This window comes from Plecotus auritus (genome assembly GCF_963455305.1).
Source record: "Plecotus auritus genome assembly, chromosome: 6".
NCBI classification, from domain to species: domain Eukaryota; kingdom Metazoa; phylum Chordata; class Mammalia; order Chiroptera; family Vespertilionidae; genus Plecotus; species Plecotus auritus.
The window spans coordinates 77,920,278-77,948,150 of NC_137773.1; the positions used below are offsets into that span (position 1 = coordinate 77,920,278).

At 47.7% G+C, this 27,873-nt stretch overlaps 1 protein-coding gene and 1 pseudogene across 2 annotated transcripts; one reads left to right on the top strand and one right to left on the bottom strand.

Moving 5' to 3' along the window:
- The first annotated feature begins 47 nt into the window (after nt 1–47).
- Nucleotides 48–27,492, top strand: CTSB (cathepsin B). Its single transcript, XM_080676537.1, has 10 exons — nt 48–337; nt 13,425–13,575; nt 14,529–14,614; nt 15,349–15,463; nt 22,169–22,287; nt 23,052–23,137; nt 23,444–23,590; nt 24,086–24,202; nt 25,954–26,082; nt 26,547–27,492. Exons 2-10 carry the CDS (start codon nt 13,450–13,452, stop codon nt 26,642–26,644), a joined length of 1,023 nt encoding a protein of 340 aa, XP_080532663.1. The 5' UTR covers nt 48–337; nt 13,425–13,449; the 3' UTR covers nt 26,645–27,492.
- LOC308250010 (large ribosomal subunit protein uL23-like) lies at nt 10,405–10,877 on the bottom strand (annotated as a pseudogene). Its single transcript has one exon. The product of its transcript is annotated as a large ribosomal subunit protein uL23-like (transcript).
- Nucleotides 27,493–27,873: the final 381 nt, after the last annotated feature.

The window sequence follows — 27,873 nt, forward strand, 5'->3', positions numbered from 1 at the left end:
AGAGGCGGATGGGGTGGCGGTGCGGCCAGCAGAAGGAGGGGGAGGGTAGGAGTGCCCGGCTCAACGGGGAACCGGAGGTGGGGATGGGGTGCAGCCAACGGGAAGGGCAGGGGGAGAGATGGGGGTGTACCGGGCTGGTTGAGGCCGGGGGTGGGGCCGCGCGTCCACAGCGGTCACGTGAGGAATCAGCCGGGCGCGGGGTGGGGCCCGGCTCGGGGCGGGGCCGGGCGTGGTAAATAGGAGCGAGGGCGGCCCAGGGGAAGCTACCTACGGCGGCTGCTCGGGCAGCGACACGGTACCTCGCCGGCTGCAGGCCCAGTCTCGGCGGTGGAGCGAGGTGAGTCGGCAGGAGGGCGGCGGGCCGGGCGCGGGCGCAGCGCCACGCGGTGGAATGACCTTGGCGGCGGAAGAGGAGGCTGGGGCCCTGTGCGCCCCCCGCCAGGCCCTGGAGGCGTTTCCGGGGACCGGCGGGTTGGGGGGACTCTCTGGCAGTCACAGCCGGCAGCGGGGGTGGCAGGCGCACACTCCTGAAACGTCGCCCTGGTGAGAAAAGCAGTAAACAACCCGCTCGCGGGCAGCCGGGCTCCCTGCCCCCACTGGACCGGGAAGCTCGCGCCCGCCGGTTCCTCCTCCGGGGCTGTGTCCCGGGCCGGGTCATCCCGACCCCGTGACCCGGGGCTGGCCCAGGAGGCAGCCCAGGCGGAGCCGGGCAGTTTGCTGGGATGATCCTAGGGAGGAGCCTGCGGGGAATGGCTTGGCCCAGAACCCGGTGACTTTCGGCTAGAATCTGGCTCCCCGCCCCTGCGTCGATTTCTGGGCTTCCGTTTTCACAGCAAACTGCTGAAATAACAGTATCTACCTGCATCTATTTTAGGTGTTTTCTTATTCCAGAGTGTTTGCCTGGGCAACTTTCTGCACACAATCACACACGATTCCAGGAACCCCAGAAGACAGAAATGAGAAAACAGGAATCTGGGGCTGGGTGGATTCAGCTGAAACCCACAGAGAAAGTTAAATGCACAGATGGGAAGGAAAACGAAACAGAGGGAGACGGTGCCTCAGGCCCGGGGTGCTGTGGGAAGGGGGAAAGCAGGGTGGAGTCCTGGGGCAACACCCTTCCCTCAGACCCTGAGGGCCTGGGAGAGGGAGCATTTAGGGAGCAATGTGGGGTAACTGGGTTTGTTGGGCTCAGCCGCAGGCGGTCCAGATAGCTATGAGCTGGATTTGCCCCCTTAGTGGGCTTAGGCCAACCCCCTTCCCTGGCCACTGAGGAAGCCAACAGGCACAGGGAGAAGGACAAAAGCCCAGTCCCCATGTAGTGCCTGACCTAATAGAAACCCTCACCCAGTGGAGGGTAGGTAGTGGGTTCAAAGGGAGGCCTAGCACCTTTTATTACCTTGGAAAACCTGATTCCCAAGTTCCTCCACTCCTAGGTGAGTGCAGCTGAGATTCATTCATCTAGAATCTAGATGAATCTATCAATGCAGAGCGAGGGAGGAGACGATGAAAGAAGGGCTTAGCCAAGGCTACTTTCCTTTTCTTCCTTAAAGTCCTTTCCTTAATGGAGAGTTGTTTTCTGTTGGCACTGGTGACAGTGACCAAGGGTCCTTGAGCATAGAAAAAGAGGCTGGGCCCTAGCTGCTTTGCTCAGTGGTTAGAGCATCAGCCCACACATGAAGGGTCTCGGGTTCAATTCCTGCAAGGGCATGTACCTCCCTTGCAGGCTGGATTCCTGGTCCGGGCATGTTCGGGAGGCATCCAATCAATGTGTCTCTCTCACATCGATGTTTCTTGGGTGGGCGTCTCTCCCCCGCCCTTCCACTCTCTAGAAAAATCAATGGGAAAAATATCCTCAGGGCAGGATTAACAAAATAAATCGATAAATTTATTTATTTTTTTTTTAAAAAGAAAGCGGCCCTAGCCGGTTTGGCTCAATAGATAGAGCATTGGCCTGCGAACTGAAAGGTCCCAGGTTGATTCTGGTCAAGGGCACATGCGCAGGTTGTGGGCTTGATCCCCAGTGGGGGACTTGCAGGAGGCAGCCAATCCATGATTCTCTCTCATCATGGATGTTTCTATCTTTCTCTCCTTCCTTCCTCTCTGAAATCAATAAAAATATATTAAAAAAAATAAAGGAAGAGGCTGAGTTGTTCCCACCCTGTGTGGCTTTCCCAAAGAGAGTTGAATGTTCCCTGGAGAGAGGTTCTGCACAAACCTTTTTGGGCATTTGTCCCAGAACTGGGTACTGCCCAGTGAAGAGGTACAGATCTGTCATCTGGGGGCTCCTCAGGCCCAGAGGGTGGCAACACAGGCCTGACACAGCCTGGCTCCAGTAACTCCCTTGATATTAGGTCTGGACAGCCCTATTTCCCAACTGGTCAGAAGGTGAGAGTGGAAGCTTTTTGGCTCCAGGAAAAGCCTGCCCCTGTGCTGCTGACTCCGCATCTTGCACTGAGGCCTGGTTCTTCCTTTCTCCACCTGCTGAACTAGGGAGTCAGAGTAGGAAGTTGCTCACATTTTAGTGGGGAGAGAGATTTTGTGTTACTACGGGCAGCTGGATTGAGAAGTGAAAGGGAGAGCATATGTCAGGGGAGCCTTGAAATGTCTGTTGAGTGACTTTCTTAAATGTGAGTGGTGGCTGTGTAGATTCCCTGCCTTTGGGAGAGCACTGAAAAATCGGGGGGTAAAGACTCACCATGTCTGCCGCCTGTGTTTGAGAGTCTGGCATAAGGAAAGTATTAGAGATATGTGAGGTTGGACTGGATGAAATGGGACATTGTGAATGTCAAGGATGGAAATTGGTCATTTTCATAGGGTCCAACCTCATGCGTAGAGAGATGATGGGGGTTGCCAGTAAGTTGATGGATCAGGTTGAGGCACATAACAGATGTGATTGTACTCACCGGATATTAGGAGGCAGTCAGCAGTCTGCACCCGGTCCCGTATCATCATCTCTTTGGTTTAAGCTCTCTACACATACTCCAGGAGCTGCCTAAGAGAGGGAGATGGATCCTGAGTCCTTCCTTGGTTGTTACTGTTCATATTCTGCCCTAGTTTGGCTAGGGAGGGGGGTTTAGGGATCAAACACCCTTACATATCTAGACTTTAACTGGTCCCATTTTTAACCTCAAGCCTCATCCCCATTCCCTTTCCACAGCTCCCCTTTGCAGGGAGCACGTTTCACTTTCTTTGTTCTGCAAATCATTACTACTTGCTTCTGATCTTCCTGAGGGACATTGTAGCCCCTTTCTGCTTTCCGCTTTTCTCTATATAGTTCTACAATACTTTTTTTCCTACATTTAATCCATGAACAGTTCTTACAATTGATAGAAGTTTAATTGTAATGCATGTACCCTTCCCCACTGGTGTTTGTGAGTTATTTATGTTGATCCATACAGTTCTAGTTCATTCATCTTAATGTACAGAGGGACAGTTAGGTTGTTCCTGCGTTTTCACTGTTGCTCACAGGGATACTAAATATCTTTGGATCTCTCAGACGCTTTGCAAGAGTTTCTCTAGATCAAAAGCAGAAGTTAAGTGAATTGCTGGGTCATCTATGTGGCTAGATACAGACAGTGTGCTTGGAGGTAAAGTGAGGTTTTACCTACCTATACTCCCAGCAAGGGTTTCTGTTCCTCGTGTTTCCCAACACCAGATATTATCAGACTTTGATTTTTCTTAAGCACCACTTTCCCTCACCTGTAAAACATAAGCTTACACAAGACTCTTCCAGTGTTACTGTTTGATGAATGCTGGGTGCCAGGAAGAAGGCCTTCCTGCATTCTTGACAGTGTTATCTGTCTCTACCAGGCCAAGAACTCATTTAGCCTGGTCATCAAGATCACCTAGACTAGAGTTAGCAGCAAGGACGGGGAGAGGAGGATGGGGCAGATACCACCAAGAGGGTGCACTGGCTCAGTACAGACTCGCAGGGGTCCTCAAACTACGGCCCGCGGGCCACATGCGGCCCCGCCGAGGATATTTATCCGGCCGGCCGGGTGCCGCTGCCTGTCCTGCTTAGCAGCCGACTCGTTCCGGGCCCGCAGTGCGCATGGGAATTTGTTCATAGTTTTTTTTAAAACTATAGTCCGGCCCCCCAACGGTCTGAGGGACAGTGAACTGGCCTTCTGTTTAAAAAGTTTGAGGACCCCTGGTACAGAGCATTCTGGAAACACCTGGATATTCTGCCAAGAGACCCAGCGGAGGCTGGGCTTCTCTGTGACCCTCTGACGGGCTGACCTGGACTTGGGCAGCATGTGCTCACACACACCAAAGTCACATGGCTTCGGGGCTTGCACAAGACCTGGGCAGGTGGTGCCAGCTAAGGGCTTCAGTCACTCCAAGGTTGAGGCATTGTCCAACATCCGTTGGGAGCCATCTGCCACATTCTAGATCCGCTTAACCCTGCAGGTGTTCGGGAGGTACTTGGTTCTGGAGTTCAGGATAGCAGAACAAACCATCATTTGAGTACTTGTCACTAAAGTTGGGAAGATCATAATTTTTCACCCACACTGGGGTACTTTGGAGAATAAAAAGAATTACCCCGAGACATCAGCTGGCCTGTGGGTAGGGAGAGGCAGAACACTGCACTAGTGAGCGAGAGACTGTCCCAGTGGCAGTTCATTATAAGGGCTGCTGCTCAGAGACAAACAGCATGAAAGGCTTTTTGAAAAAGAACATCTTCTGTCTCCCCACAGCCTAGTGAGGTGAGTATCTTTTCCTGGGGCCCCAGGAGAGGAAACCAAGACCAAGCCAGAGAGACGAAGCCTTTCTGTTACTTGCTTCTGTGGTTTCCAACATCTCGGTCACACTGGTATCCATCTGGCAGGGAGATGTAATCTAGCCTGTGATTGGATTAGGGATTCGAGTGTTCCTGTGAGCTGGAGAACCGTGGGGCATAATCTCATTCAAATCTCTAAGGATTTTTATAAAGTGGTTGCAAGGTCCTTCAGAATCCTGGCAGTATACCCATTTTCGAAACTGAGACAAGGGGATGCCGAGCCCCATGCAGCATCTCAGTAAGGCCACATCAGTTGGTGAGCAAAAGCTTCCAGAACTTTCCAGAACTTTGTCCAAACTGTGTCTTGTTTCTCAACAATAGAAACTTTTTCGACTCATTGAGACCTTCCTGGGGTTCATTGTTTTAAGGCTGAGGTAGTCATTTGCTCCTGTTTGCAGCATGTGGGCTGTTGTGGCTGATCTTAAGCAATTTTCCATTTGTGGGTTCTGTAGCCCCATGGTTTGCAGGCAACATGGTGGGGATTAGTCACTTATTTTGGAGAGATGACTGACAGGTGGGCAGCAGGGGAAGTGGCCAAGGCAAGCGGGGCCTTCTCACTGGCTCTCCTGGTTCCCTTGGAACCTGCAGGGCTGATGAAGCGCGATGCTGGTGGCCACCTTAGTGGATGCCTTTTTCTGGGTCACACAGCAATTGCTTGGGGGCGGGGAGGTGGGGGAGGTGGGGACATTTCAGCTGCAGGGAGTCAGGCTCTAGGGCAGCCGTGGGCAAACTACGGTCTGCGGGCCGGATCCGGCCCATTCGGCTGTTCTATCCGGCCCGCGGAGCTGAAAGAGCAGAGGGTTCTCTTGCTCTCCCCTCCTCTCCTTTACTTTGAATTTATATTAGTTCACACAAACACTCCATCCATGCTTTTGTTCCGGCCCTCCGGTCCAGTTTAAGAACCCCTTGTGGCCCTCAGTCAAAAAGTTTGCCCACCCCTGCTCTAGGGGATGGATAGCCAACCTGGTGCTTCTTCATCCTTGATGGGTTTTTTTTTTGTTTTTAAAGATTATAAGCCAAGAGGCAGTTAACCAAGTTTGCCTTAGAAGCAAAGCCATGAAACAGAAAAGACCAGATCAAAGGCTGAGATTCTGAGTCAGAAAGGAAAGGCCTGGGGTTTCCTTCAGGTTGAGCAGAGCCTATTTACGCTTTCACCACAGTGCTGCCCGACACTGAGGTGGAGCTGAGCAAACTGAAATTTAGGGGAGATGAAGGTTCGCCTCCTTTTGTTTGTATGAAAGTGATCAAAAGTCTAGGAATAACTGTCATTAACAACAGCCCGAGGCAAGACAAGTCTTTGTGGAAGAGAAAGAAATGGACAGAGTTCTTTAGCAAGTCACACTCAATCTTCACACCCCTCCTGCCTTTCCACCTACATATATATGTGTAGGTGGAAAGGCAGCTGTGTGTGTATGTGTGTGTGTGTGTGTGTGTGTTTGTGTTTGTATGGCACAACTTAAAATTTGTGACTATTGCCGAAACCGGTTTGGCTCAGTGGATAGAGCGTCGGCCTGTGGACTGAAAGGTCCCAGGTTCGATTCCGGTCAGGGGCACGTACCTTGGTTGCGGGCACATCCCCAGGTGGAGGTGTGCAGGAGGCAGCTGATCGATGTTTCTCTCTCATCGATGTTTCTAACTCTCTATCCCTCTTCCTTCCTCTCTGTAAAATATCAATAAAATATATTTTAAAAAAAAAATTTGTGACTATTGGCAGAATGCAGGCACTCAATTTTTTTATTCTTTAGAGCCATCTGTGAAAGAGGTGAGCAGTGGTGGGCAGCAGCAGGGGACATGGAAGAGCAAACTGCTGGGTGTGAAAGACTTGCTGGACATTCATTCATTCATCTTTTTCTGTATTAGCCAGGAGGTGGCAGCTGGCTTATTTGGAAAGTTCAAGTATATATGCCCTGTCTCATCAGATTCAATACAGATTTGGATTCCAGTCTACCTGAGGGCTCTATAAACACCCTTTTGAAAAAAAAATCAAGGCTGGTGGCAGCCAAAACTGATTCAGTGTCTTTAGAGATCTCAGGGTTTGAAGTCTCTCAGGCGTCAGCTCCTCTCCTGTGTTCATTCGATCTCTTTCCAGAGCCCCAAGGTCCGTGTTAGTCCCAGGAATGGCTTCAGGGAAGTCTGGGGAACGGTTCTGCAGTGAGGGGAGGGAGGCAGAGGTAGGATCACCTGGCAGAGGCCCTTTATTTTCACATGATATTCTCAGAACTGTAGTGGGATGTGCTTTCATATAAACCAGTAAGTGCTATAGGGGTTTGGAGAACAAAGAAATGAGAGAACACCCCCCCCCCCCCTTCATTTTTTAGCTAGATACTAGCTTGAAAAAGGGAAGGAGGGTGTAGTGGAAACCCAGGTCTATTCAGGGAGTCCAGCTGACGAGGACAGAACTAACATCTCTGCCCAGCACACTTCCCTCCACCAGCCCACACCCTGAAAGGCAGGGTGGTGACTGTTGGGTCCCTCTCCCTCAAGAAATAAGCACTTTCTGTTCATTCTCTCCTGTAATCAAGGGGGGGAATGCACAGAATTGAGAGATAAAAGGGAAGTGTTTGCCAAACGGGAAGTGAAAGCTGTTGTTTCGTGCTAAGGCCACAGGACCCACGACAAACAGCACAGCCTGTTTTAACCATTTGCGTGTAGTGTGTCCAGTGTTCATGATTTGAGTGGATGTGGGGAGAAAGAAAGCTGTCTGGTGCTCACTAAATGAATCACCACTGCTCTGGGGATCTTTGTTTTCCCTCTGAGAGGAGAAACTCCATATTCTTTGGGCTCAACAGTCCTAGGACCCTCAGAACGGAAGACTATTTGGAGGTTGATTGAGGTTAAAGCCTCACTTTTAATTCAGACTCTTCTTTGTGATGTGGAGGGATTGTGGACGGGTTTGGAGTGGACTGGGATTCTCCGGCACAGGCTATAGGTGGAGGAAAGAAGAAAGAGGGAGGGAAGGCAGAGGGTGGTGTTTCTGACCTGGGAACTGAAAGTGCCCAAAGGAGCAGCCCCGTGTTTCCTTCTCGCCGTAGGGCAGCCACTGTGCCAGGGTCCTCGGCCCACCTCATTACACTCTGGACTTGCACCCGGAGAAGTCAGTGGCCATGAGCTCCATGTTACAGGCGGTGAGACAGGCTCAGTGAAGGTTGGTGCTCCAGGCTGCACAGCTAGTGAGTGGAAAAGCCAAGTTTAGAATCCAGGTCCCCTGACTCCAAGCTCGTGCCCACCCTCACTGCTGGCGAGAGTGGCTGTTGACCACTGGATCCCCAGCCCAGATTCTTCTCTAATGCCTTGGCGCTGTGCCTGGGGTGCTGGGCTGAAAGGATGGGCTGGGAGTCGGTGGTCAGAGGTCCTTAGTTCACGGGAAGGGACCCTGGTTCTCCACTGAGGTTATAAGGGAGGAGAATAAAGTTGGCAGGAAATATGGAACCAAAGGACTAAGCAGGGTGAGTGCATGAAAGACATGTGATGCAGGAGCTCTGGGGCCTGGCAGGACTCCCGACTCAGGCTGGGGACGGCCATGGCAGTTGTCAGTGCAGGAGCTGAGAACCATCTGGAAGGTGGGAGGTGCCTCCTACCACAGACACGGGAGAAATACTGCTTTAAAATCTGAGTTGCTCCCATTCTCCACTTGCTTATGAGTTAACATCTCTGCAGATGGCTGAGCCCCAGGGGGCACCTGGGGACACTCCTGTTGTCATTTAGAGAGCCTTCCCCTGGGACTGCCTCCTGCCCTAGGTTCTCCTCTAACCCGACTGCTTTGCTCCCCAGATTGCTCTTTGCCCCCTTCGCCATGTGAGGCCACAGCGAGATGTTTACCTAAGAGTTTGGAGATTGCGTGGGTCCCTGACATGGGGTCATGTGAGTGGCAGCCTTCCCATGAGTCAATGAAAATGGGAAAGTCAAGTGTTTTGAGCAGGAAGTCCCTAGGGAGGAAGCCCCATTGGTGTCTGGGGAGATGACTGTAAGTGCACCTGGGGGCTCATTGAGACCAGTGTTCTTGCCCTGGCTGGGGTAGCTCAGTTGGTTGAGCCTTAGTCTATGCACGGAGAGGTCACCAGTTTGTTTCCCGGTCAGGGCACATGTCCAGGTTGCGGGCTCAATCTCCAGTAGGGGACATGCAGGAAGCAGCCAATCAGTGATTCTCTCTCATCACTGATGTTTCTGTTTCTCTCTCCCTCTCCCTTCCTCTCTGAAATAAATTAAAAATATAGATTTAAAAAATAAATAAGTGTTCTTTCCTCAGTTTAGTGGCATGGGGTCTTTGGTCACCCTAACCATTCTTCCTAAAAGAGCAAAGTTTCAAATATATATATATATATATATATATATATATATATATATATATATATATATATATTTTTTTTTTTTTAAAGGATGTATAGTGAAAAATAAGTTCTCCCTTTGCAGTTAGTTACTACTTTTGTGTGTTTTTCTTGATGTTTAACGTGTAGTGGCAGGAATATACTTGGACATTGCTTAATGGGTTCATGCGCTTACATTACCATGACTCACCTGTGGTGAGTATCTTGGGCATATTTACTTTATCGGTACAGTATGATTCACTTCAACTAACTCATCTCTTAAAGGCTGCTTTGTATTCTATTATTTCACTATTTACTGTAACTTAACAAGTGCTTTGCTTGGTTTCTGGTCTTCTGCTAATACAAAAAATATGTTGGAAACATCTATATACCTGTATCTTTGTGTTTTGAGGCTGGTATAAATCTCAATGTCAGATTGCTGAGTCAGAGGGCATGCAAATGAAAAGGTTGATAGAGACGGTCCCTACCACAGGGCAGTGTGACATCTCTGCTTCCCCACATCTAACACACATCTTGCCCCCATGAGAACTATTACCAGTGGTTCTCAACCTTTCTAATGCCGCGACCCTTTAATACAGTTCCTCATGTTGTGGTGACCCCAACCATAAAATTATTTTCGTTGCTACTTCATAACTGTAATTTTGCTACTGTTAATGAATCGTAATGTAATATCTGTGTTTTCCGATGGTCTTAGGCCAGGGGTGGGCAAACTTTTTGACTTGAGGGCCACAATGGGTTCTTAAACTGGACCAGAGGACCGGAACAAAAGCATGGATGGAGTGTTTGTGTGAACTAATATAAATTCAAAGTAAAGGAGCGGAGGGGAGAGCAAGAGAACCCTCTGCTCTTTCGGCTCCGCGGGCCGGATAGAACAGCTGAATGGGCGGATCCAGCCCGCGGGCCGTAGTTTGCCCACGGCTGTCTTAGGCTCTACAGCAGTGGTTCTCAATCTGTGGGTCGCAACCCACAGGTTGAGAACCGCTAGCAGGGTCGCCTAAGACCATCGGAAAACACAGATATTTACATTACGATTTATTAACAGTAGCAAAATTACAATTATGAAGTAGCAACGAAAATAATTTTATGGTTGGGGTCACCACAACATGAGGAACTGTATTAAAGGGTCGCGGCATTAGAAAGGTTGAGAACCACTGTCTTAGACTGTCCTGCCTTTGCCACTCTGGTTGAAGATAAATATCTCCTTAATTTTATCTGTAGCTGCCTGTGGTTGAGCATCTTTTTTTTTTTTTTTTTACAGTGTAAAATTTTTATATTTAGAATTAGGCAGCTGGACTCAGTTTAGATGATCCCAATTTTGTTGGCAACATCCAAAGCATCATAGTCAGGAGCCAGTCGAACATATGCCTTCTTCTCGCCATCAGGCCTGATCAGGGTGTTGACCTTGGCCACATCAATGTCACAGAGCTTCTTCACAGCCTGTTTGATCTGGTGCTTGTTGGCCTTGACATCCACAATGAACACCAGTGTATTATTGTCTTCTCTCTTCTTCATGGCTGACTCGGTAGTCAGGGGGAGCTTGATGATGGCATAGTGGTCAAGCTTGTTTCTCCTGGGTGCGCTCTTTCGAGGATATTTAGGCTGCTTCCGGAGCCTTAGTGTCTTTGGCCATCGGATCTTCTTCTTCTTTTTTTTTTTTTTGTGTGGCTGTGGACGCCTTTCAACACTGCTTTCTTTGCCTTCAAATCCTTTGCTTTGGCTTCAGCTTTGGGAGGGGCAGGGGCTCCCCTCTTAGCTTTCAGCGCCATCTTTGTAAAAAGGTAGTTGAGCATCTTTTAATATGTGTTGGTCATTTGTAGTTCTTTCCTTTTTAAAAAAGTATATATTTTATTAATTTCAAAGAGGAAGGGAGAGGGAGAGAGAGATGGAAACATCCATGATGAGAGAGAATCATTGATCCGGTTGCCTTCTGCACACCCCACAATGGGGATTGAGCCCACAACCTGGGTATGTGCCCTGACCGGGAATTGAACTGTGACCTCCTGGTTCATAGGTCGACACTCAACCACTGAGCCACACCGGCTGGGCTGTAGTTCTTTTTCTGTAAATTCACTGTGTATGTTCTTCCACCATTTCTCTATTACATTGTTTCTATTCTGATTTTAAGAGCCCTTTGGAAAATAAGAAAACGAAGTCTTAAGTATATATAAGCACTAATTTATGTTCGCTTGCCACTTTTTGTTTTCCTAGAAGAATATTTTCATGTAATTAAACATTTTCCCTTTTAAGGTTCTGTTTTATGTCAATCTTAGGCATTCCTCACTCCAATATTACATTTTTTCAAGTGCATTTATTTTCTTCCTACAGCTTCAGTGTTTTTATTCAATGTCTTTGTTCCATGTAGCACTTTTTGTGTGTAAGAAATCAAGTGTAAAGATTCAGCCTTACCTTTTTTTTCCCCCCTCAAAGTGCATAGCCAGTTGTATAAGCATCATCTACTGAGATATGCAATTTTCTCACTCTCCTCTACCACATGCATGAAATTCTCACACAGGATATGCTTCTGCATGGTCTGTCAGTTTTGTTGATCAGATTGGTCCTGGGCCAGCATCACCTGGAGGTTATAATACATCTGCTACCACGAGGGCCAGGCCTTCATTCTTGCTTTTTTTCCCACAAATGTCATGCTATCCTTTTTTCTCCCCGCCTTGCTATTCTTATGCATTTATTCTTCCAGATGAATTGTTGCTTAAGCAACAGTTAAGTTTAAATATCCCTCAAATACAACTCACTGTGTGGGAGGCAGTGTTTTAAGGGCTGTCGCCTAAGACATGTCATCTTCATGTAACCCTCACAGTGACCTGTGACCTGTGAGGAGGTGGGTCATTTTGGGGACAGGAAATCCCCCAGTGCACACACAAACACACTCAGTCCCCGCTGTGTGGGCATCTCACAGGCCTGGAGGTGGTGTGGCATCAGGATGCATTTCTTGTTTTCATGGTGCTGCTGGCCGGACAGCATGATGCAGAGGCTGAGCTGGAAATCGCTGTCTCCTGACGCACCAGCCAGTCCCAGGACTAAGGGCCGAGGTGGTGGTGTGGAGGATTCCCTTCCTGGAAACCCATCTCTGGCACCGGAAGCAGAGGCCTTGGCTGACTAGAAAACCCGGAGAAAATCCCGGGAGACTGGTGCCACTGGCCAAACCAGCCCTGCTTCCCGGTTCTCCGGAGATTGGCACACACCGGCCATAGCTTGGCTTATGTTTTGCTTGTTTTGTATCCAGATTGTGGCTCATGAAATTTGTTTTGTTTTGCTTTTTTTTTTTTTATCCACTTGTGACATAATCACACAGACTGTTTACTCTTTCAGAGCACTAACTTGGGAAAAGGTCTCAACTTTGTCCTGCAAATCCATGGCGAGACAGGTAGCAGGGAGGGCACTGGACTCAATTTAGCCTGAAGATGTAGATGTATTCATTCGTGTAGGACAGACTCGTTGATCCTGCTTGTTGCCTGGGCCCTGGGGTTTTGAGAGAACAGCGGGTCAGCCCTGTCCTCACAGCTCACAAGATAGTCTGGGCCACAAACCATCTAGTGAACAGCACCATTTCAGACTGTGAGCTTGGTCCTTGCTCTAACTGATAGCCCTGGAGACACAAGCAGCACACATCCCAGCCCTCAGCTGCCCCGGAGCCTCACTGCAGGCATCACAGCCCCTCCGCTTTCTCTATCCTGGCTCCAGCCACCTGGAGGAGAAGCGCACGTGGTCTGTCTTAGCCCATTCAGGCTGCTCCAACAGAAGATGACAGACTGGGCGACTTCTACACAGACATTTATTCCTCACAGTCTGGAGGCTGAAAGTCCAAGTTCAGGGCACCAGCATGGTTATGAGGGCACACTTCCAGGTCACAGACTTCTCGCTGTGTCTTCACATTTCAGCAGGAGCAAGAGATCTCTCTGGGGTCTCTCTTATAAAGGCACTGATCCCATTTATGAGGGCTCCACACTCATGACCTAATCACCTACCAAAGGCCCCGTGTCCTAATACCACCACATAGGGGGTCAGAATTTGGGGGTGACACAAACAGTCAGACCATAGCACGGTCTTGTGTGCTACAGGCGCAGGTCGGGACCTTGAGACCAGACCCAGGAGCCCACAGGCACTGTGGGTCCTTGAGAGTTCTCTGCTGCCCACCCAGGCTTGACAAAAGAGGAAACAGGAACAGAAGGGGACACGTGGCAGCCAGGGCAAAAACATGGGTCTTTTATCTACCGGGTTATTCCTGGCCCCAGAACCGTGCTGTGTGTGGACCTGGGTGGAGAAGGAGCAGTCTCTGATGTCTTGTGTCCTTTCCTTTCTAGGTGAATCTAGGATCCAGCTTCCAAAATGTGGCGGCTCTTGGCCACCCTCAGCTGCCTGGTGGTGCTGACCAGTGCGCGGAGCAGGCTCAGTCTCCAGCCCCTGTCAGATGAGCTGGTCCACTATCTTAATAAGCGGAACTCTACATGGAAGGTGGGCTGTGGGGGCCGCTTCCTGCACCTGTCCCTCCCGAGGGTGGTCGGTCTGGGCACCCCAGCAGGGGTGGCCCACAGGACAGTTGAAAATCTGATTTAGAGTCATGGCCGCTCAAGACCATGCCCACCTCCTCCCTGCCCCCTTCCATGTGTGTGTGGCGGGGGGGGGCATATGTGAGCTTGTTGGAGGTGCATGGGGAGGTAAACAGGCTTTGGAAGTGTTCCTAACTGAGCTCCATTGTGGTAGGTGTTGTGGCTCATCAGTACTAACAGCTCCTTGGTTCTGCCCAGCCCTGAGGCCTGGAACTTTGGGAACAAAGAAATGAGGAATAGGTCATGTTCAGAGCTATGGGCATCTCTCTTGACATGAGCAAAAAAGAGGAGACCCCCACTGGTCTGAGAGCTGCATGCTGCCCACGAGGTCCCTCTGGGCTGGTCCTGGCCTGCTCTGCAGGGGGCCTATCTTAGACTATTCAGGCTGCTACAAATGCCACACGGTGGGTGGCTTATAAACAAATTCATTGCTCATAGTTCTGGAGGCTGGAAGTACAGGATCAAGGTGCCAGCAGGGTCAGGTTCTAGTGAGGGCTCTCTTCCAGCTTGTAGATGGCTGGCTTCTCTCGGTACCTTCACATGGTGGGCGGGGCAGGGAGGCCTCTGGTTGTTCCTTTATCTGGGCACTAATCCCCCGCATAAGGACTCCACCCTCATGACCTGAGCACCTTCCAGAGGCTCACCTCCAGATATTGGCACATTGCAGGTTAGGTTTCAGCATGAATTTTGGGGAAATTGGGTCTATAGCGATAGAGCAGCCCCCATCCTCCGCTGAGTTGGGAGGGACCCCTGGCCTTGTCCGACCTTGAATGTGATCAGCGTCCTATTCTCATCCCCCTTGTCCCCGGAAACACCCCCTCTGTTGGTGGGTGACTGTTGGGATGGGCTGTCTTCCAGGCCGGACACAACTTCCGCAACGTGGACATGAGCTACGTGAGGACTCTGTGTGGCACCAAACTGGGCGGGCCCAAGCTGCCCGAGAAGTGAGTATCTGCTCCCTGGGGCATGAGTAGCAGGCGTTCGTTTGGGACAGTGGGAAAGAGGGAAGAGAGAAGGCCTCCCTGGCGTCCGCAGGTCTCACATCTCCCAGAGACTCTACTTGAGGGCAGGGCTCGGCCCCAAATGCCAGTGTTTCCCACGTGCTTCTCCGGGTGGGAAAGGCCCCACGTCGGGGTCTCCACAAGCTAGGTGGGCCCAATCTTGAATAAGGAAATTCTGGGAAAAGCCATGTGATCTGCCCTTGATGTTTTACTTTTCTAGAAAATTCTGGACAGTTTCATTTAGGCATTATTACTCTTGTAGAAAGCATTAAATAAATCTTGACAGTGAGGGTGGGTTAGTGAAGTTATGAAGTTATGGGACATCACACAGTGGCAAAGATATTAAAAATGATGATGTGAGGAGCCAGGGCAGATGTATGATTGGGGGTGAAAGGGGGCGGGGAAGCAAGAAACACAATTATCTGGATCCTGTGGCTAAAACATCCACAAAATAAGTCGAGAAAGAAGGCTGTGGGGTGGTAAGTTGTGTTAAGCAGTAGAATCAGGATTTACTTTCTAAACTGCCAAGAGGACATCCCTCTTCTGTATGTTGTGTGCCTCACTCCCTTTCTCGGGGACGGCCCGCAGGCAGCTGGCCTTTGCAGGGATAGCTATGGTGGGATGAGCAGCACAGGTGGTAAGATGCAAGTTTGTAATGGAGATCTTCCTTTATCCAGAGTGTGGCTTGCTGAGGACATAACTCTGCCTGAAAACTTCGATGCCCGGGAACAGTGGCCAAACTGCCCAACCATTAAGGAGATCAGAGACCAGGGTTCCTGTGGCTCCTGCTGGGTGAGGCCCTGCTGTCCTGAGTGGCTAGAGCAGGGGTGGATGGTGGAGGGGGGCCCTGGGAGTGACCAGGGAAGTTGGAGTTGGACCAGCTGTGATTGGGCACGTTACATAACTTTCCTGAGTCTCACTCTCCAGCAGTATAAACATAATTAAAACCCCTATGATCATGAGTTATTACAGAGGCTAGGTGGAAGAATGTATAGCCCAGCCTGTGTGGCTCAGTGGTTGAGTGTTAACCTATGAACCAGGAGATGTCAGTTCACTTCCTAGTCAGGGCATATGCCTAGGTTGCAGCTTGACCCCCCAATAGGGGGCATGCAGAAGGCAGCCAGTCAAATGATTCTCATCATTGATGTTTCTCTCTCTCTCTCTCCCTCTCCCTTCCTCTCTGAAATCAATAAAAATAAATTTAAAAAAAATAAAAAATGTATAAAGCCCTATGCACAGGCCACGGCCATGTGTGGGTTGTGAAGTGTTTTTATTTCTGTTTGACATGCTGTCCTGAGCCATCAGCAATACCATTAGTTTTGACCTCCACTCTGTCATGAAGAACCAGTGAGCTGTCTTAATTTTTTTTTTAACTGTGGTAAAATACACAATATAAATGTAACCATCTTAATCATTCTTTTTTTTAAATATATTTTTATTGATTTCAGAGAGTAAGGGAGAGGGGGAGAGAGAGAAACATCAACGATGAGAGAGAATCGTTGATTGGCTGCCTCCTGCACGCCCCCACTTAGGATCAACAACAACACGGGCATGTGCCCTTGACCGGAATGAAACCTGGAACTCTTCAGTCCACAGGCCAATGCTCTATCCACTGAGCCAAACCAGCTAGGACTTTTTTTTAATCCTCACCCGTGGACATGCTTTGAGAGAGAGGGAGCAACATCAATATGAGAAACATCCATCAATTGCTCCCGCACTCGCCCTGACCAGGAATTGAAATCACAACCTGGGTTTGTGCCCTGACTGGTAATCAAACCTGCCACCTCTTGATGCATGGGACGATGCTTCAGCCAGCTGAGCCACACAGGCCAGGACTTAATCGTTCTTAAGTATATAGTTCAGTGGCATTAAGTATGTTCACATTGTGTGGCCATCACCACCATCCATCCTCACAGCTCTTGTCATCTTGTAAAACGGAAACTCTGTCCCCATTAAACACTAACAATCCCTATCCTCCCTTCCCTCAGCCCCCAGCAACCACCTTTCTACTTTCTACTATGATTATGACTAGTCTGGATACCTCATAGAAGTGAAATCATAGAATGTTTGACCTTTGAGCTGTGCTTATTTATTATTATTTACTTAAATCTTTGTGGTTGAAACTATTGTATGTGTCCCCTTTTTCCCCCTTATAGCCCACCCCCACCCCCTGCCTGAAGCCTCCACCACTCTTACTGTCTGTGTCCATGGGCTATGCATACATGCATACAAGTTCTTTGGTTGATCGCTTCCCACCTACCCACTGAGCCCCACCATCCATCTGAGATCTGACAGTGTTCCATGCTTCTGTGTCTCTGGATCTTCTTTGTTCAACAGTTTACTCTGTTCATTAGATTACACATGTGAGTGAGATCATGTGATACTTGTCTTTCTCTGGCTGGCTTATTTCGCTCAGACTAATATTCTCCAGGTCCCTCCATGCTGTCTCAAAGGGTTAAGAGATTCTTCTTTTCCACGGTATAAATGTACCACAGCTGTTTTTATCCACTCATCTCCTGATGGGCACTTGGGCTGTTTCCAGATCTTAGCTATTGTAAATTGCACTGCTATGAACATAGGGTTGCATACATTCCTTCTGATTGATGTTTTGGGTTTCTTAGGATATTCCTAGAAGTGGGATTACTGTGTCAAATGGCAGTTCCATATTTAATTTTTTTAGGAAACTCTATACTGTTTTCCATAATGGCTGCACGATTCTGCATTCCCATCAGCAGTGTACTAACTAGGGTTCCCTTTTCTCCACATCCTCGACAGCACTTGTCATTTGTTGATTTGTTGATGGTAGCCATTCTAACAGGTGTGAGGTGATACCTTATTGTGGATGATCAGTGACATGAGCATTTTTTCATATGACTCTTGGCCATCTCTACATCCCCTTTGGAAAAGTGGCTATTTAGGTCCTTTACCCATTTTTTAATTGGATTGTTTGTCTTCCTTTTGTTAAAAGTAGTATGAGTTCCTTATATATTTTGGACATTAACCCTTTATCACATGTATCCTTGCCAAAAATGTTCTCCCATATAGTGGGTCCCCTCTTCATTTTGTTGATGGTTTCTTTTGCTGTGCAGAAGCTTTTTGTTTTGATGTATTTCCATTTGGTTATTTTCTTCTTAGTTTTCTTTGCCCTAGGACAGTGGTCGGCAAACCGCGGCTCACGAGCCACATGCGGCTCGTGAGCCGCGGTTTGCCGCTCTGTTGACTAAAGAGTTTGCCGACCGCTGTCATATACTACCCTTTACCTCTTTGCACACAATATGCCACAATTGCCTAATCCTCACAGCTTCCAACTACACAGTAACATTTAGTCTAGCCCAGTGGTTGGCAAACTCATTAGTCAACAGAGCGGCAAACCGTGGCTCGTGAGCCGCAGTTTGCCGACCACTGCCCTAGGGGATGTATCTGCAAACATATTGCTATGAGAGATTTTGCTGCTTATTGTTTCTTCTAAGATTTTTATGGTTTCCTGTCTTACATTTAAGTCTTTTATCCATTTTGAGTTTATTTTTGTGTATGGTGTAAGTTGGTGGTCTAGTTTCATTTTTTTTTTTTTTTGCATGTATCTATTCAATTTTCCCAACATTTATTGAAGAGACTGTCTTGACTCCATTACATGCTTTTGCCTCCTTTGTCAAATATTAATTGAGCATAATGGCTTGGGTTGAGTTCTGGGGTCTCTGTTCAATTCCATCGATTTATATGTCTGTTCTTGTGCCAGTACCAGGTTGTTTTGATTATAGTGGCTTTGTAGTATAACTTGATATCTGATCTGGTATTGTGATTCCTCCAACTTTGTTTTTTCTCAAGATTGCTGTGGCTGTTCAGTGTCTTTTTAGGTTCCATATGCATTTTTGGAGTATTTGTTCCTAGATCTGTGAAATAATGCTGTGGGTAATTTAATAGGGATTGCATTGAATCTATAGATTGCTTTGGGTAGTATGGACATTTTAATGTTGATTCTAGCAATCCATGAACATGGTATATTCTTCCACTTGTTTATATCTTCCTCTGTCTCTTTTCAACATCCTATAGTTTTCAGAGTACAAATCTTTTACCTCCTTGGTTACATTTATTCCTAGGTATCTTATTTTTTTTGTTGTTGCTATGGCAAATGGGATTGTTTAGTTTCTCTTTTGAGAATTCCTTGTTGGTATATAAAAATGCCATCAATTTTTCAGTGTTAATTTTTTGTACCTTGCTACATTGCCAAATTGCTTTATTGTATCTAGTAGTATTTTGGTGGAGTCTTTAGGGTTTTCTATATACAATATCATGTCATCTACAAATAATGAGAATTTTGCTTCCTCCTTTTCAATTTGGATGCCCTTTATTTTTTCTTCTTGTCTGATTGCTGTGGCTAGGACTTGCAATACTATCTATAATAATAAAAGCATAATATGCTAATTAGACCGGACGTCCTTCCAGAGGACCTTCCAGATGAAGCCGGGGCTGCGAGGGTCAAGGCAAGCTGCTGTGGCTGCAACCGACCAGCGGGCTGTGGTGGGTGGGCGGGGCCTCCCTCTGCCAGTGAAGCCCAGGTCCCGGGTGCCGGCAGCCAGAGGAAGGAAGGCCTACTCTTACACGAATTTCGTGCATCAGGCCTCTAGTTTGAATAAGTGTGGTGAAAGTGGACACCCGTCTTGTTTCTTGTCTTAGGGGAAATGGTTTTAGTTTTCACCTATTGAATATGATGTTGGTTATAATTTTGTCATATATGGTCTTTATTATGTTGAGGTAAGATCCCTCTATTCCCACTTTGCTGAGAGTTCTTTTATCAAAAATGGGTGTTGGATTTTGTCAAATGCTTTTTCTGTGTCTATTGATAAGGTCATGTGATTTTTGTCTTTCAATTTGTTTATGTGATGTATCACATTTATTGATTGCAAATATTGTACCAGCCTTGCACCGCTGGAATAAATCCCACTTGGTCATGGTGTATGATCTTTTTAATTTGCTAGAATTTTGTTGAGGATTTTAGCATCTATGTTCATCGGGGATATTGGCCTGTAGTTCTCTTTCTTTGTAGCGTCTTTATCTGGTTTTGGAATTAGGATAATGCTGGCTTCAAAAAAGAGCTTGGAAGTGTTCCTTCCTCTTGAATTTTTTGGAATAGTTTGAGGAGGAGAGATGGTAGTTTTTGTTTTTGTTGTTGTTGTTGTTTGAATGTTTGGCAAAACTCCCCTGTGAAGCTGTCCAGACCAGAGCTTTTGTTTGGTGGAATTGATGATGATGATGATGATTATTATTACTGCTTCTATTTCATCAGTTGTTATGGCCTACTCAGATTTTCTGATTATTCCTGATACAGTTTGGAAGATTGTATTTTTCTAGGAATTTGCCCATTTCATCCACATTTGTCCAGCTTGTTGGCATATAATTTACTCATAGTATTTTCTTACAATTCTTTCTATTTCTGTGGTGTCAGTGGTTACTTCTTCGCTTTTATTTCTGATTTTATTTATTTGGGCCCCTTCTCTTCGTTTCTTTCTGAGTCTGGCTAACAGTTCATCAATCTTGTTTATCTTTTCAAAGAACCAGCTGCTGGTTTCATTGATCTTTTGTATTGATTTTTTAGTCTCTATGTCATTTATTTCTGCTCTCCTTTATTGTTTCCTTCCTTCTACTTACTCTGGGCTTTTCTTGTTCTTTTTCTAATTCTTTTAAGTTGTTGGGTTAAATAGTTTATTATTAATTTTTCTTCTTTTTTGAGGTAGGCCTGTAGTGCTCTGAACTTCCCTCTCAGAATTTTTGCTGTGTCCCGGAGATTTTGGGTTGTTTTGTGTTTATTTTCATTTGTTTCCAGGAAGTTTTTTATTTCTTTCTTGATCTCACTGGTAACCCATTCATTGTTTAATAACATGCTATTTAGTCTCCATATGTTTGAATGTTTATGAATGTTTATACTGTAGTTGATTTCTTTTTAAATATATATATATATATATATATATTTTTTATTGATTTCAGAGAGGAAGGGAGAAGGAGGGAGAGATAGAAACATCTTTGATCAGAGAGAATCACTGACTGGCTGCCTTCTGCACACCTCCTCTTGGGGGTTGATGCTGCAACCCGGGCATGTGTCCTGACCAGGAATTGAACTGTGACCTCCTGGTTCATAGGTCGACGCTCAACCATTGACCCATACCAGCTGGGCTGTAGTTAATTTCTAATTTCATTCCATTACAATCTGAGAATATGCTTGATAATGATTTCAGTCTTCTTGAACTTGTAGAGACTTGTTTTGTGTTCTAACATGTGGTCTATTTTTGAGAATAACCCAAGTGCACTTGAGAAGAAGGTATATTTTGCAGCTTTGGGGTGAAATGTTCTATAAATGTCAATTAAATCTATCTGATCCAATGTGTCATTTAGAGTCACTGTTTCCTTGATTTTGTCTGGAAGATCTATCCAGTGAAGTTAGCAGGGTGTTAAAGTCCGCTACTATGACTATGTTGCTGTCAATCTCTCTTAGGGTCCTCCAGAATATTTAGGTGCTCATATACTGGGTACATATATGTTGACCAGTGTTATATCCTCTTGTTGGATCAATCCTTTTAGTATTATGAAGTGACCTTTATTGTCTCTTGTAATGGCCTTCATTTTGAAGTCTTACTTGTCAGATGTGAGTATTGCCACCCCAGCTTTTTTTTTTTGTTTCCATTTGCATGGAAATTTTTTTCCATTCCTTCACTCTCATCCTTTGTGAGTCTTTTTTCTGAAGTCTCTTGTAGACAGCATATATTTGGGCCATGTTTTTTTATCCATTCAACTACCCTGTGTCTATTGATTGGAGCATTTAATCCATTTACCTTTAAGGTTTTTACTGATAAGTATTTATTGCCATTTTAATTCTTTATGCCTATGTTTCTCTCTGTTTCTTCTTCTCATTATAGCAGTCCCTTTAGTGTTTCTTCCAATGCTGGTTTGGTGGTGAAAAACTCCTTTAGCCTTTTTTTTTGTCTGGGAAGCTCTTTATTTCCCCATCTTGAGATAGCCTTGCTGGATTTTTTACAAAGATAATAATATGGATTATTATTTTTAAAAATATATTTAAATTGACTTTAGAGAGGAAGGGGAAAGGAGATAGAGATAGTGAGGAGAGAGCATCATCGATCGGCTGCCTCCTGCATGTCCCCTACTGAGGATGGAGTCCACAACCTAGACATGTGCCCTGACCTGGAATCGAACTGTGATCTCCTGGTTCATAGGTCAGTGCTCAACCACTTAGCCACTCCATCTGGACAAGTGTAAGCTGATTTTTTTATGTTAAAAATCAAAACTACATATTTCAGAAATGAACTGAGTACCCAGGTAGAGGGTTCGGGGAGGATTAAAGATTAAAGGAGCTTTAAAGCTAAGTTTGAGTGCCAGGACCCTCGCCTGACGCTGAAAAAGACTAGTCACCAAGGAGGTCTGAGGTGCCCACTGCGGCCTCCCAAGATCCATGGGTGGGGCTTACCTGGGTAGGGATTGTTTCTGCAGGCATTTGGAGCTGTGGAAGCCATTTCTGACCGGATCTGCATCCTTACCAATGGGCATGTCAATGTGGAGGTGTCTGCCGAGGACCTGCTCACCTGCTGTGGCTTCCAGTGTGGAGAAGGGTGAGTCTGAGGCAGCACCTTCCATGAGGGAATGGCACCTGGGAGACCTGGGCTGAGGCCTCCTCACATGGAGGGTGACTGAGGCTCCCTGGGGGGTTGTGGTACATTGAGGACAGATGTGGTCGAGACACTGTGGGAATCTGGGGAGTCTGGAAGCAGGCCCTAGTATGGCTGCTGCTTCCTGGAAGGCTCCTAAACCCAGGCTGGCCCCACAGGGCTGGCTGTGGGTGATGGGGTCTGGGCAAAACAGATGGGCTCAGGATTTGTGGTTAAATTTCTGATCTCAGGTCTGATTTTTCTGCTCAAGGCAATGTAATAGCCTCAGGACCTGTTTCCTTATCTGTAGTTAATGATAATGGTTTCCCAGATTGGTCACACTGCCTAGTGGGCTGCCCTCTAAAAAGAAAAAGGTGTGTCCACACCAGTTAAGTTTGAATTTCTGGCACTGGTGTTTTGGTTAGTACTCCGGGGAATTCGGTGTGCTCTCTCATTGAGAATCCCTGTTGTAGAAAGGACAACCTGGTTTGGTGTAGACAGGAATCTGAGTGTCCTTCTGTCTTCTTGAGGGTCTTGGTGGTTGGGGTGGAGAGCTTGGGTGATTCCCTGGAAGGGACAATCCAGGGGAGGATGAATTGGGGGCGTGTTGGGACCTGGGAGAACTGTTGGGCCACTTGCTGAAGGCAGTGGTGGCTCCACCAGGCAGTGGTCTGGGAGCAGCTGGCACCTCTCTCACGATGACTTTCAATGAATGGCTCTTTTCTTAGCTGTAATGGGGGCTTTCCCTCTGGCGCTTGGAACTTCTGGACAAAAAAAGGCCTGGTGTCTGGTGGCCTCTATGACTCCCACGTAGGTGAGTGTCTGCCTTGAGTCCCTATCTAGCCAGATGGATTTTATAAGCAATAACTAATGATGGTCTCAATTTCCACTATAAAGAAGATTGAGGGTTGAGGGCGAGAATACTGAGCTGGAAGACAGGGTAGAAAGGCAAGCCAATCTTCTCAATGGCAAAATTAGCAATAGCGGGGAGAACAGACCCAGGTTGCAGACTTGGGGGTATCTACTGTTCCTGCAAGTCATCATCCCAATTCTTTCTGGCCTCAAAAGGCCTCTGTAGGGGCTGTTGGCCAAGACCTTCCTTTCTACTTGGTCCCCCCAGGTTGCAGACCCTACTCCATCCCTCCCTGTGAGCACCACGTGAATGGCTCTCGGCCCTCCTGCTCAGGGGAAGGGGGGGAAACCCCTGAGTGCAGCAAGATCTGTGAGCCAGGCTACACCCCATCCTACAAAGAAGATAAACACTACGGTAAGCACACTGGGCCTGAGACCCACTGACAGCCTTCCCAAGCCAAAGGAAGAGGCCAGGGCAACTGAGTCTTGAGTCAGGAACACAGGGTGGAGCAAGGAAGGGCACTAATGCCTCTTGTCTGCCTGCTGTGTTTTCTGTCTCCACCCGAATTCCATCTCAGGGATGTGGTCTTAGGAGTCAGACCCTCAGAGTTGGAGGGGACCAAACCTCTTATACAGGGGAGTGACCTGGTCTAGTCTTCCTGGTCCAGTCCCACTCTGCCCTCAGGGCCACATTCTCCCACTTCTCAACTTCCAGATCCAGCCCAATCACTCCTCCCTAAGGGGGTTCCTGACCACCGTCACCCCTCCCGTCCCCCCCCCCTCCCCCTCCCCAGACTGGGCAAGTCCCCTAGATGCTCAGTCTTCACCTGGTGGCTCCCTGTAAATCAGTGAATTGGTTGGAGGAGCCTCTGGAGGCATGTCTCACCCCACCTGCTGGTTCCTTTGCTAGGATGCAAGTCGTACAGCGTCCCCAGTAGCGAGAAGGAGATCATGGCAGAGATCTACAAGAATGGGCCAGTGGAGGCAGCCTTCTCCGTGTATTCAGACTTCCTGATGTACAAGTCTGGTGTGTATTGGCCCCAGATGGCCTCAGCAGGGAGGGGAGGTCTGGGTTCAGAGGGGCCGACAGGACCTGATCAGAATAGGAAGGCACCGTCCAGAAGGGCGGTGCCAGGCTCCCCGACACTCATAATCACTGCTCTCAGCAGCTGCCCCTGCTCTGCTTTCTTGCACCTGTTGGCCTCTTCTGCACATGCTATTCGGATCCCCGCTGCAGTGTTTTTATATGGCTAGTTCCTGCTCATTCCATTCATCCCTTAATAGCCAGCTTGAAGATCTCCCAGTGGGGAGCCTTGCCTCCCCTCCCTGGATGGATTTTGTGTCTGGGTTGAGTGACCTTCTTTATTCATCTTTTCTTGGCAAAGCCCTAGCTTCATGACTACCATCCCCCATGTACAAGGAAACAGGGACCTGGCCAGCCTTCGGCCCAAGAGCTGTCTTAGAAACCCCCCATCCCCGATGAACAGTCTGTGCTGACCACTTCTGTCTCATGTACATGCTGCTAAATTGAAAGCTCCACAGCTCTCAACTCTTAGAAAGCAAGGATTAGACAAAAGAAGATGCTTCTGGCAAGAAAAAAATACTATAAAGCTGGTAAATTTTTTTAAAATGTATTTTTATTGATTTCAGAGAGGGAGTGAGATAAACATCAATGATGCGGGAGAACCATTGATTGGCTGCCTCCTGCACACTCCCTACTAAGGATCGAGCCTGCAACCCAGGCGTGTGCCCTTGACCTGAATTGAACCTGGGACCCTTCAGTCCGCAGGCCCACGCTCTATCCACTGAGCCAAACCAGCTAGGCCAGTGGTCGGCAAACTCATTAGTCAACAGAGCCAAATATCAACAGTACAACGATTGAAATTTCTTTTGAGAGCCAAATTTTTTAAACTTAAACTTCTAACGCCACTTCTTCAAAATAGACTCGCTCAGGCCGTGGTATTTTGTGGAAGAGCCACACTCAAGGGGCCAAAGAGCCGCATGTGGCTCGCGAGCTGCAGTTTGCCGACCACGGAGCTAGGCTAAAGCTGGTAGTTCTTAGCACAGCCCCCATGTTATAAAAGAATACATTTCCAGCAAAGTTACTCACTAGGGTACAGCTGGCTGGCCAGCTCCCTGAGCACTTTTTCTCTCCCACTGATTGACACGCTCCACCAGCTCAACCCTCTTCTGCATCTCCTCTCTGGTGACCCCAGAGCAGCAGGTGAACGCTCTGCTTTTGACAAATCATTACATGGAGTCCTAGTATGTGAAACAGACCATTGGTATTTAAATGTTAAATTACTTTTTTTTTTTTAATATTTTATTGATTTTTTACAGAGAGGAAGGGAGAGAGTTAGAAACATCAATCAGCTGCCTCCTGCACACCCCCCACTGGGGATGTGCCCGCAACCAAGTTACATGCCCTTGACCGGAATCGAACCCGGGACCCCCCAGTCCGTAGGCCGACACTCCATCCACTGAGCCAAACCGGTTAGGGCCGTTAAATTACTTCTTAAATTCTAATAACTGTAGTTTTAAAGGCAACCAACAGGCATGTTCATTGGACTCCCATTTTAATGTTTACTCAACATAATTGTGTGTTGGGTTTTCAAAAATATATTCAAATAACTCCCCAATATAGAACCCCGTTTGAAGACAAGAGTAGGCCTTTTGGGCCCCGATTTTGCTGCCTGGGGAGCCAGCTGACATAGAGGGGTGCTGTGAGGGGTGGGGCAGTGGCTGGGTCTCAGCCTGACTGGTGTTTTCCTTTCTCAGGCGTGTACCAACATGTCACTGGAGAAATGGTGGGAGGCCATGCAGTCCGCATTCTGGGCTGGGGGGTGGAGAATGACACCCCCTACTGGCTGGTAGGCAACTCCTGGAACACCGACTGGGGTGACAATGGTGAGTGGCCGCTCCCTTCCTGCTAAGAAGAGGGTGTTACGAGCCAGAACACAGTTGTCATCTTATCTTCCTCTGCTCTCCTCACTGCACAGCTCCAAACCCTAGGCTTAACTGTGACCTTCCAGGTATCCAGGTGCTAGTGGGCTGGTTTCCCTCTGCCCCAAGGGCAGCTTCTGATCCCGAGAGAGGGTGGTAGGGAGCAGGGCCCAGCTTCAGAATGCTGTGCCTGCCATACCTCCCCCCCCCCCCCCCGCCCTTGCACCAGGTGCAGTGACAGGTGACATGGGGTTGATGTGGAGCGGGGCTGCTGTGCAAACAGTGGAAGCTGATAAGAGCACCCTGATGCTGGTTTGGTGCCTGTTAGGTGACTTTCGCTCCTCGGTCTTTCAGGGATGAGTCTGAATATGTTGGCAAGGCTCCAAACCCAAGGCACACTTTAAAGGCATCTTACTTTTGCTTTCCAGGCTTCTTTAAAATCCTCAGAGGACAGGATCACTGTGGAATTGAGTCGGAGATCGTGGCTGGACTCCCCTGCACGGACCAGTACTGGAAGAGGATCTAACCTGCTGTGGGCCCTTCCAGCCAGCCCTGGGGCAGTGTTTTCTGAAATATAGCCAGTGGGGCTGGGGGTGAGATGAGGGATAGGAATGTCTTTTATTCTTTGAGTACAAATGGGTTTTAGACAGGGCCTGAAGGACTGGATTGGGCCAAACCTTGTGTCTACCATGAGAGCAGTCTTCCAAGGAGACACATCCAAGGCCTGGCTACCTCCCAGGCCACTCAGTGGACTGTTGTCACAATGCATTTAAACCACTGCTACAAGCAAAGCAAGTCCTTCCCCCTTAGACTAGTGCTGCTCGGTTCTTCCTGCAACCAACTCCACATCCTTCATCCGTCTCCATCTGTGCATCACCAGGGAGCATGATAGGCCTACAGGGTTCAGAGTTTTTCCAAAGGAATGAAAGGTGGATTTCCTAATGATAGCTTCCCACGCATCCCACCATCAGCAGCACCTCCGAGCAAGCAGCTTTCTAGATTTGGAAATAGGTTGAGAAGAGAAATAGTGGGGCAGCCCTTTGAAAAAAGCCACTCTCCCGGGGCCCCTGCATCTGTCGAGCTTTGCAGTGTTGCTAACCTGCTCTGATCTTGGCATGATTCTTTTTAAACAGAAGTTTTATTTTTTGTGTGTACCTCAGCTGATCATGAGAATGAAAGCCTAATGTTGGAAGAGCTGTACTAGTTTTACCAACTGTCTCCTTAAAACAAACTGGGTGGTCTTGATTTGACTGACTTACCGACCTCTTAATACATACAATGAAAATAGAGAGAAACCAGCCTTTATTGTTTAAAAATCACTGCTGTGCCCTATTAAAGAAGGAATACTGTGCCAATAAAAGGTTTCTCCTTCAATGCTGTTCTGGTGGGACCTCAAAGATCATTTGTCACTGTCTGTAGATGTGTGGCTGCTGTCTATCCTTATCCCCCAGAAAGAATCATGGGCTTATGGATCTTTAAACTCTACCAGGGCTGTCAGTTGAGGGGAACAAAGTAAATTCCTAATTTTAGCTTCTCTCCGCTCCAGCATCCTTTCAGACCACAGCTTCTGTCTTTTTAGTCCCTGTCGCAGCCCATGTCCTGCTGGAGGACCAGCTTTCCCTGGCATCCCCCACTGCTGGAATGGGGTGGAGGCAGAGCCTGGTGCGCTATTTTGCAAGTTCCCTGTGACTTTAAATATTATTGATAGGTCTAGCTAAAAATCATAAGCCATGAGGTACACCAGTTCTTGAGGGG